The sequence below is a fragment of the Lactuca serriola genome, chromosome 4 (assembly GCF_051521515.1).
Source record: "Lactuca serriola cultivar US96UC23 chromosome 4, Lser_US96UC23_V15, whole genome shotgun sequence".
Classification (NCBI taxonomy): Eukaryota; Viridiplantae; Streptophyta; class Magnoliopsida; order Asterales; family Asteraceae; genus Lactuca; species Lactuca serriola.
This window is the reverse complement of record NC_136411.1, coordinates 217,148,706-217,158,875: the sequence shown is the minus strand read 5'-3', so window position 1 is coordinate 217,158,875 and position 10,170 is coordinate 217,148,706. Positions and strand designations below refer to the sequence as shown.

Sequence of the window (10,170 nt, the reverse complement as noted above, 5' to 3'; positions counted from 1 at the left end):
TTTTCTCTTATTAGATGTATATAAACAAAAGAAACATATTTTTTATTGCAAAAAGTAAAAAAGAAAATAAAAAAAAAAGTATGCTAAAAAACAGAAAAATGATTAAAAAAATAAAATTTTAAGAAAAATAAAAAAATTTAAAACTATGCCTATTTGATAAATATTTTTAAAACTACATCTATTTGATAAATATTTTATTCAAAAACACTATTTTCGTAAAAAAAAAACTCCACGAAGGACCAAATCTAAATTTCCCACATCTTTGGAGGACCATCCAAAAATTATGTCTTGTTTAAAAATCGTACACGCAATCATCTAGAAAAACGCATTTTTCTTAAATCAGATAAGGACACGTGTCATGATCTCAACGGTTATATCTCACCAACCAAATTCTTGGAATCAGTATAACTGGACTAGCGGAAGCTCCATACGAAAATATCTCTCCAGTCTCCACCATGGGCCACTCATCTCTCCTATCCTTCTTCCCTCTCCTCCTCCTTTTCATCTCGGCCGTCACCGCCACCGTCACTGTTGCCGATGAACTCTCATCGGATCTTTTGATCCGTCAAGTGGTATCGGAGGAAGAGACGACTGCCGATCCTCTCCTGAACGTCGACCACCACTTCACGCTCTTCAAGAGCAAGTTTGGGAAGACGTATGGTACTCAAGAGGAGCATGACTTCCGTAAGTCCATCTTCAAGTCTAACCTTCGCCGTGCTAAGCGTCACCAACTCCTCGATCCTACCGCCGAGCATGGCGTTACAAAGTTCTCCGATTTAACCCCGTCGGAGTTTCGCCGGACTTACCTTGGCTTAAAAAAGCCTCTCAAGTTTCCAGCTGATGCTAACAAAGCTCCGATTCTCCCGACCAGTAATCTTCCTGAAAACTTTGACTGGCGCGAGAAGGGTGCCGTGACTCCCGTTAAAGATCAGGTGATCATTCATCTTCTCGGATCAAACTGTTAATTTTTGTTTATACTTTTATATGGATTAAATACTCCTTGTTCAAATTAGGGATAAAATACATGGCAAAATCACTTCTATTAGACGCTATTTACATTAATTTATTTGTCTTCTTTCAATTTAGGGTTCATGTGGATCGTGTTGGTCCTTCAGTACCACAGGAGCTTTGGAAGGATCTCACTTCCTTCAAACCGGGGAATTGGTCAGCCTGAGTGAACAACAGCTTGTGGACTGTGATCATGAGGTTAAATTTCATCTCTGGTTCTACATCATTTCCATCTTCTCAATTCTTACTTGGATTATCGATTATACTATTAAAAAAACGATGAGAAAATCCACTTCTTTTGCAGTGTGATCCTGCTGAACGCAATGCATGCGACGCAGGTTGCAATGGCGGACTAATGAACAACGCATTCGAGTACATATTGAAAGCAGGTGGTGTTCAGAAAGAATCCGATTACCCTTACAAAGGAATCGATGGCACCTGCCACTTCGACAAATCCAAAATCGCTGCATCTGTCTCCAACTTTAGCGTTGTTTCAACTGACGAAGATCAAATCCAAGCCAACCTTGTCACATACGGCCCTCTTGCAAGTAAATTATACATCTTTCCATTTTCCTTCATCATCATTAGCATAATTCATAAACCCCAATTCAATTGTCTCTTACATACATTCAATTGTATAATGTGTAGTTGGGATTAATGCTGCTTGGATGCAAACATACATAGGCAAAGTGTCATGTCCATATATTTGCTCAAAGAACAGAATGGATCATGGTGTTCTTCTTGTTGGATATGGATCTTCTGGTTATGCACCTTTGAGATTCAAGGAGAAGCCATACTGGATTATCAAGAACTCATGGGGAGCTGACTGGGGTGAAGATGGGTACTACATGCTTTGCAGTGGGTACAATGCTTGTGGGATGGACACCATGGTTTCTGCTGTGGTTTCTACAAATACTTGAACTTATTTAAACCCAAGGTAATGTAATGTGCACTTAATTTTAATTCTCCTATTTGTAAATATGTAATGGGTAGTAGTTAGTAATAATGTGTCTTATTAAAACTGTCTGTATGTGGACAAGATAGTAATAGTAATATGCCACGAAGTTTCAGTTAGTAGTTTTATATCTACTGCAACATGGAATCAAACAAATTGGAAAAACTTTGTTATTGTTATTTGTTTTTGGGACTTAGATTGTTTGATGATGTTGATTCTTTCTCTTTGGTTTTTGTGGAAATGACTACAATATGAAAACAAAAGCAAAAGAAGAGTGCATGAACAAGTGGTATAGTACGGGATTGTACTTTCAAAAAATTGTTATTATAGTGTTGATACTTTTGTTTTATTTCTTAGGATCAAGATATATAAACTATTTATAAATAAATTCAAAATGAAGAGAAAAACACCATTTTTTCATTAATTCAAACTAAAATAGTCACAATTACATAATTAAAACTTGTCAATAACTAAAACAAGCCTAAATCTTATATATGTTTTTCTTATTATTATTTTTTTCTAGAAAAACTAATAATACTTTGTTTTTTCCATTTAAGTTGTTATTTATCTACTAAAAACAGTTAGCAAGTTACAAATACTTGCAATAACTTCCGACAAACACAAGATTTATCATATTTGAGGCATTTCGGGTTGTTTTAGAGTGGCCAATGGACGGTTTTGGAAAGGGCCATTTTGGACTAAACACTAGAGGACTAGATTTTTTTGATAGGATTGTTTTTGTGTTCAAGGAAATATTTGCTACATGCTAACGTAAATAATGACTCAAAAGAAAAAAAAATTCATGTGGCTTTTCTTACATTGGCCTTGCGGTGTGGGAGGGAACAAGTAATTACACTATCATGACTCAAAAGTATCGTTTTAAGTTTTAACATGCATTCTATAGTCGACATATGATTGTGCTCAACCCACGATAGGAATGACACAACAAACACTTTGTTGTTTAGCTGCAACGTCTCTAACCATCTGCCTAACCGGGACATGAGAATCTTCATCGTTTTCTTATTCACCAAGAATCTCTCGGTTCTTACTTTTTAATGATCATATTCTTTCACAACAAACAGTGAGGCTCTAGAGGGGCAACCCATGTTGTTTGCGATTCGAATCATTGAACACATTTGTAATTTGTTGATGAGATTGATTAGGAGCAACCATTTTCGTGTGTATTTTGAGCAAAAGTAGTATATAGAACTTTCATCCTGAAACAAAAATGATTAAGACACCAAGGTAATTTTAATCACCTATTATAATCGTGTGGATTCAAAGTCCAACCACTTTAACTATGATACAAATTGTGAGAACATGGGACATTCGAATATATCTAGAACAAGGTTTAATAATTTAAACCTTGAGATAAACACAACAATAGAGGCAAATAATATATTCCAGTCAAGTCGATAATACCAGTCAAGCCTTGAAGAAATAAAACAACAAAGTATTCACGTTAGTTAATAATATTGAAGAGTATGAACAAGAACAAGAGCAAAGAGAATGATATAATTTAGTGAATGACTCTTTGATTGACGTGTCAAAATAGTGTGTAAATATAAGAAATTATATGAGGTGATGGTCCTATTTTATACTAACATAGAGTCAATCACAAAAGGAGACAGTAGTACTAAAAGTGGACCGCAGATCAACCACTTGACATAACGTTGTGGTTGGCCTTGTCTACTACATATGTTTCAGTAAACAAGACAAACTACTAACAAACAAAAGAGTACTAGTCTTTGGTTCATTCAGTCTTCTCTCGATCTCCGAAACTTCACTTCTTCGGAATGTTGATACTTCGAACATGCAACCATCTCGGAAACTTGATTATCTCATATTGTTTAACAATCCCACAACAGTTTATATTATCCTTATATACAAGAATGACGTACAAAGTTGCAATCTAACATGTTATGGTGCCTTCTCCGTTTCCAAAAAATATGTTAAACATACAAGAATTTGTATATACCTTTGTTTGCATTACGGGCTAACCATTTCCCATTAAGAAATTGTAGCATTATAAATGATGCACCTCAGGGTTATAAATGTATTAATATTAATGTTAGAGTTGCTACAATTTAATCTCTAAATCAGGATACAATTATACACCTGCTTATGATAATATAGGGGTCTCATGCCTGTAAAGAGAAAAGACAAATCGAGTAAGGATAAAAGACTACTGAATCATAGAAGATGACGAAAAAGCTCGACCTGGGCACAACCAAAATGATTTAATGTAAATTTTGACATATTTCAAAATCATTGTGTTGTCATAGAATGTCCTTCCTTTCATCTAATATTCATGTAGTTTTGGTTGGATAAGTTTAGTTAGGCCAAGTTTCCATACAATGTCCTTCCTTTGTATAAGTTTGTCTAGTTTAAATGCAATTTAATAAACTTTATATGTATTTTTGCATATAATCAAACTAATACTATTTCACCTAGCCCATAGGATTTAATTCATTCGGTACCAACTTATACTGGATTGAGCTCGAATGGTGTAAAAAGAGAATCATATATAAATATATATGATATGAAACTTGTTAACATTAACTATGTTTAAAATGACATGTTTTTGAATATTTAGGGATAAGTTCAAGGAGGGACAAGGGGCAATACAAAACGATACAGCTTATATAAAACTTATATAAAGTATAAACAACTAATTATATGTAACACCTATAAAATTTAAGCCAATTTAAAACTTTTTAAAACATTCGAAAACCAAGAATCATTACAAATTTGTTTTCAAAATGGTTTCATATCAGAGTATCCCCAGAATCAAATCATAAAAACATAAGGAGGTGCACGATCAAGCATTCGCCTTCCTGCGATCATTAGAAGTACCTGAAACAAAATCAACAACTGTAAGCCCGAAACTTAGTGAGTTTCCCCAAAATACCAATGCCATCAATCATAATCATATCATATAAACAAACAACATGCATATAAAGTCTACAAGAAGACTAGACCGCTTGCACCGGGCCTACAGTCTATCTGGCCCACTCTCAGAACCTTCAACATGTCTGGACCGCCCTCCCGGGCCTTCAGCCTGTTTGGACCGTTCTCCGGGCCTTCGACCTAACTGACATGCCCTCTCGAGCTTGCAGTCTATCCTGTCCGCCATGGGTATGTTGGCCTCCAGCACAAAGCAGGTCCGCATCAACCCAACCCTCAAATCAAACAATCATATGCACATAAATATCGTACGCTAGCATATATAATAGTCAAACTGATCTAACAAATCACTAATCATAGCAACATCCTATAACTAGGATACCGATGTAACCGGTCACTAAGCATATCATCATCCTAACTACCAGGATGCAAATCGATAAGCATACCATGCAATAAACCCGGATACAAATCCGAAAAGGGCCGACATTGGTGCCTTCGACCCTGTTAGTATAGAGAGGACAACTCACCTCACAAGTAGCTCGGGATGATAAATGTAAAACTCCCCAAATGCAACTCCAAACTCAATCACCTACATCCACCAATGATCCACTTCCATAAATTCCTAAATTACTAAAATACCCCCAGAAGTCAAGCTGGTCAACCCTTGGTCAAAGTCAAAGTCAATGGTCAACGTCAATAGTCCATGTTGACCCAACTCGTCGAGTGTAGCCCCCTGACTCGTCGAGTTCTTCCTGAACTCGAGAAATCGTGAAAATCCTAGTTGACTCGTCGAGTTTCCAAACAACTCGTCGAGTACATGCGGTGTCCAAATCTTGGGAAAACCCTAACTGACTCGTCGAGTCGTCTCACTGACTCGCTGAGTCCATGCAGAAACCAACAACGACCAATCATCATCTGACTCGTCGAGTTGACCATACAACTCATCGAGTCCTTTCAGTCCATTTCTCATGACGTTTTTAAGCTACCCAAAGCTCTAGATTGTAGATCTAGCTTCCTAAGGCATGGTTTCCACGTAAAGTTGCAAACTTTACGTGCATGCAAGGTCTTAATGGCTTAAGACACCAAAACCAAGTCTAGGATGAGTTTTAGGGCATGGTGAGAGGCCAATACAAGATAAAGCTAATAACTTTATGAATTTAGGGCCTAGAGGAGTCCAGATCTGAGACCATGTCGACAAGCTCAAACCCAAGAGTGGCTCCATTAAACCCCAAATATGACCATAAATGTTCATAGAAGAAGATCTAAGCATGAAAGGGTCAATGTGTTAGCTTTTTACCTCAGATTGGTTGCCAAAACAAAGTAGTTGACAAATCCACTTCCTCCTTTTCGTTCCAAGCTCCTCACTCTTCAAGTTTCCCTTCCAAGATCAACAAATAACACCTTTCAAGCTCTCAACACACACAATGGGGGTTTAGGAATCAATCTAGGTTTCATCTGGCTATAATGATGATGACGGAGGCTAGAAACGGACCATAAGTTTTTTAAATAGGGTGAAAACCCTAAAATTTAGGGTTTCCATGCACAACCTCTCCTCGTCGATTCAGGGTCCTCCGACTCGTCGAGTAGAAGTCATAAAATCACGCGGGTTGACTAGGTTCGACACGACGAATTGGGGCCTCCAACCCTTCGAGTTCCTGCAATAAAATGAATATAAAGCTTTTAAAAATATACCTGGGATTTGAGGTGTTACAATTCTCCCCTACTTGAACTAGACTTCATCATCGAATTCTGCTGCGGTAAATAACTCGGGGTAATGCTCCCGTATCTCGGCCTCCGGCTCCCAAGTCCACTCGGATCCCCTCTAGTGTCGCGACTGTACCTTTACCAAAGATATTTCCTTGTTCCGTAGAACCTTCACCTTCCTCTCAAGGACGACCATTGGCCTCTCCACGTAATTCGGGTGCTCGTCGACCTATATATCATCCAATGATACCACTGCCTCCTCATTTAATATGCACTTTCGCAACTGTGACACATGGAAATTGTTGTGGACCTGACTAAGCTACTCTGGGAGATCCAGTCTATATGTCACCTTGCCAACCCTAGAAATGATCCTGAATGGCCCAATGTATTGGGAACCCAATTTCCCCCTCTTCCCAAAGCGAATTACACCCTTCCAAGGTGAGACCTTCAGTAATACCAAGTCTCCCTGTCACACTCCGAACCAGATGGCAGAAACGTCTGGGGGCTTGGGTGACTTCATTCTTGTAGTATCATCACAGAGTATATAATTAAAACATAACATCATCATCATCACACATGTAATATTACAACTATCATTGTTTACATTGAATATTGTATTTCAATATTACATGCCAAAATAATCAAAGTATGCTGAAACAAAATATAACAAAATATCCATGATTTCTTTCTGCCCAACCTGCTCAACGGTTTCCTGAGAATACAATTTAATTTAAAAGGTCAGCATAAAAATGTTGGTGAGTTCATACGCATGTTTGAGAAAATGGTTTGTATTACTTTGTAAACACCAGAAAATCTGATATTTTCTGAAAAACAGTTTGATATGTTTGTGTCCGATCTTGTATTAATGCATGTGTGTTAATGTTTGCTAGAATGTAAAGAGAGTATGAAGAGAATGACAAAGAGAATATAAGGAGAATGACCCCAGACAACCCGATGTTGTCTGCGAATGAGAATGTTGGTGTCTCAATCCCCGAGGTTGAGTACCAGCGCGAGTATGTTACCGAGTAATCCAAAGAGAAAAGAGAATGGTTTCCCGTAGATTCTATAACGTTAATTCCTCTAAGTGAGTCGTTATAACCATACTAGATAATGATAATTTCACCTGTCTTGGCGTTTTCCAGACCGAAAATTTACACTTAGGGCACCTTTTTGGTAAAAATGACAATTTAGCTCCTTTAAGGACAAAATTTGTATTTGAGGCTAGTTTTAAGTAGAAATAACATTCTTAACTCACTTTTGTCAAAAATATCATTTTTGGCTTGATTTTTATGAAAATGTGCATTTTCGGCCAATTTATATATAAATTCATCTTTTTGGCCAAATTTTTAATAAATTCACATTTTTAGTCCCTCATATCAAAAATTTATATTTTTGGCACAACTTTGTTGAAAATGACATTTAAGCCCACAAAAGTCCAAAAAGTTGCAATTTTGGCCCAACACCGTGAGAAGCCCAAATAAAGCGCAATTATGAAAATTTTTACACTTTTAGTACTTATAAGGTCCCAAATGTCGTAACTAACCATGTTTAGCAAAAATAATCCTTTTGAACCCATAATAATCGTGAGTTACATAAATATACCCATTTTTGGTCATTTTGTCACTTTTGGCCCTCTTATGCAATTTTCTTAGTTTTAAGTAACTTGAATGTATTTTAAAACCATTTCCTTGCAAGATAAGTTGAAATGAGTGTTATGTTCTACAAATAACATCATAATTTAGTAGATCTTTAAGTTCATGGAGTTTATAACATATAATCACATATATAACATGAAAGCACACAAAATCATGCATACACACATAGATCTACACAAAACAACTTGTATTCTCCCCCAAAACATAGTAAAACCAAAAATAGGGGGTATGAACTCACATTGCTTTGGAGATTTTGGTTTTTGGAAGAAGATTGGAGAGGTTTTTGGCTTTAACAAGCTTCCTTGAAGAGGTTTTCGAGATCTATGAAGTTCTAAGAGCATGGATCATGAAATGAAGTGTTAAGGAGTGAAGATTATCATAAAATGAAGTTAACCACTTTGATGAGAGAATAACTTACCAAAATGATGATCTTTGATGAAGAGTTCTTGAAGAAAACACATACACTTGAAATTTTAGAGAGATAGAGGGTGGGAGAATGTTGAAGGTTGAGAGAAAATGAGTTGGATTTAAAATGGTGAATGAGGATGAAGAGGGAGAGAGTAGCCGAGAGGTAGAAAGAGGTAGGAGGATGGAGAGTTGACATATGAAGGGAGTGATAAGAAGTGTGATTTGATACATGCAAACCTTGCATGTATATCCACTAGACAATTATGAGGTGTCAATGCTCTATTTCACCCTAATTTTTTTTATTATGGGCCGAGAATGAGAGGGAAAGAGAGGAGAGAAGAAGAGTTTGGGCCTTTTTCTTGATTATGTTCGAAATTATGAGGCCCATATTGAAGGTTCTCAGCCCATTGGGCCCTTCTTGAGGGTTCACAACCCAAAGGTGGTGAAAGGATGGGGTTTACGACCCAATTCTGATGAAAAGGTGGGTTCACGGCCCATCATGGTTCAATAGAATGGTTCATGACCCATCATGACCCATGATAAATAAGTGAGTTATTTTAGGCCTAACATGGCCCAAATGATATGGTTTGACAAATGTTGGTCTAATTAGAGCCCAAATGGGTTTTATTGGTCCAAAATCATCAAGTGGAAGGTTTACTGGCCCATTAGGCTCAATGAGAGTATCCTAGTCCATACTAAGTTTGAACCGGGTTATTAGGGTTTCAAACCCACAATTGAGTATCTGAGTCATATTAAATTAGGTTTTCGACTTCACTCAGGAGTTTTGATTCAAATGGATGTTTTTGATTGAGCATAGAACATGATATCCACTTAGACTACAAGTTTAACAAGAGTTGATGTTTACATGAAAACAAAATTTCCTAGCTAAAAATGCTAGTTGTGACATCATCCCCCATTAAGAGGGAATTTTGTCTCGAAATTCTTTTGAAAGGTAGAACTACGAATGAGAGAATAGGTGAGGGTACTTCTGTTTCATTTGGTATTCACGTTCCCATGTGAATTCCGGTCCACGCTTAGCATTCCATCGAACCTTCACAATCGGAATGCGACTTTGTTTTGTACACTTCACTTCCCTATCCATTATCTCGACCGGTTCTTCGACGAACATGAGATTCTCGTTTATTTCGATCTCTTCTATAGGAATGACAAAGGTTTCATCTGTTAAGCACTTTTTCAAATTCAAAACGTGGAACACAGGGTGTACATTGCTGAGCTCCGTGGGTAGCTGCATCTTGTATGCCACCAGGCCAAATCGGGCTACAATCTCGAACGGCCCGATGTATCGCTGATTTAGTTTCCCCCATTTCCCAAAATGGATCATCCCTTTCCATGAAGAGACCTTTAATAGCACCCGATCTCCGACTTGGAATTCCAGAGGTTTTTGTTGTTTGTCAGCGTAAGTCTTTTGTCGGTCACGTGATGCTTGGAGTCGGGCTTTGATTTGGATTATCTTCTCTGTCGTTTCTCGAATGATTTCTGGTCTTGTAAGTGTGCTGCTCGGTGATTGCCCTT

General features: G+C 37.4%; 1 protein-coding gene across 1 annotated transcript; it reads left to right on the top strand.

The window, feature by feature from the left end:
• Positions 1 to 428: 428 nt before the first annotated feature.
• LOC145103284 (cysteine proteinase 15A-like) lies at positions 429 to 2,142 on the top strand. The gene is made up of 4 exons (XM_079040836.1): positions 429 to 932; positions 1,087 to 1,206; positions 1,313 to 1,556; positions 1,657 to 2,142. Exons 1-4 carry the CDS (start codon positions 456 to 458, stop codon positions 1,926 to 1,928), a joined length of 1,113 nt encoding a protein of 370 aa, XP_078896962.1. The 5' UTR covers positions 429 to 455; the 3' UTR covers positions 1,929 to 2,142.
• The last annotated feature ends 8,028 nt before the right edge of the window (positions 2,143 to 10,170 follow it).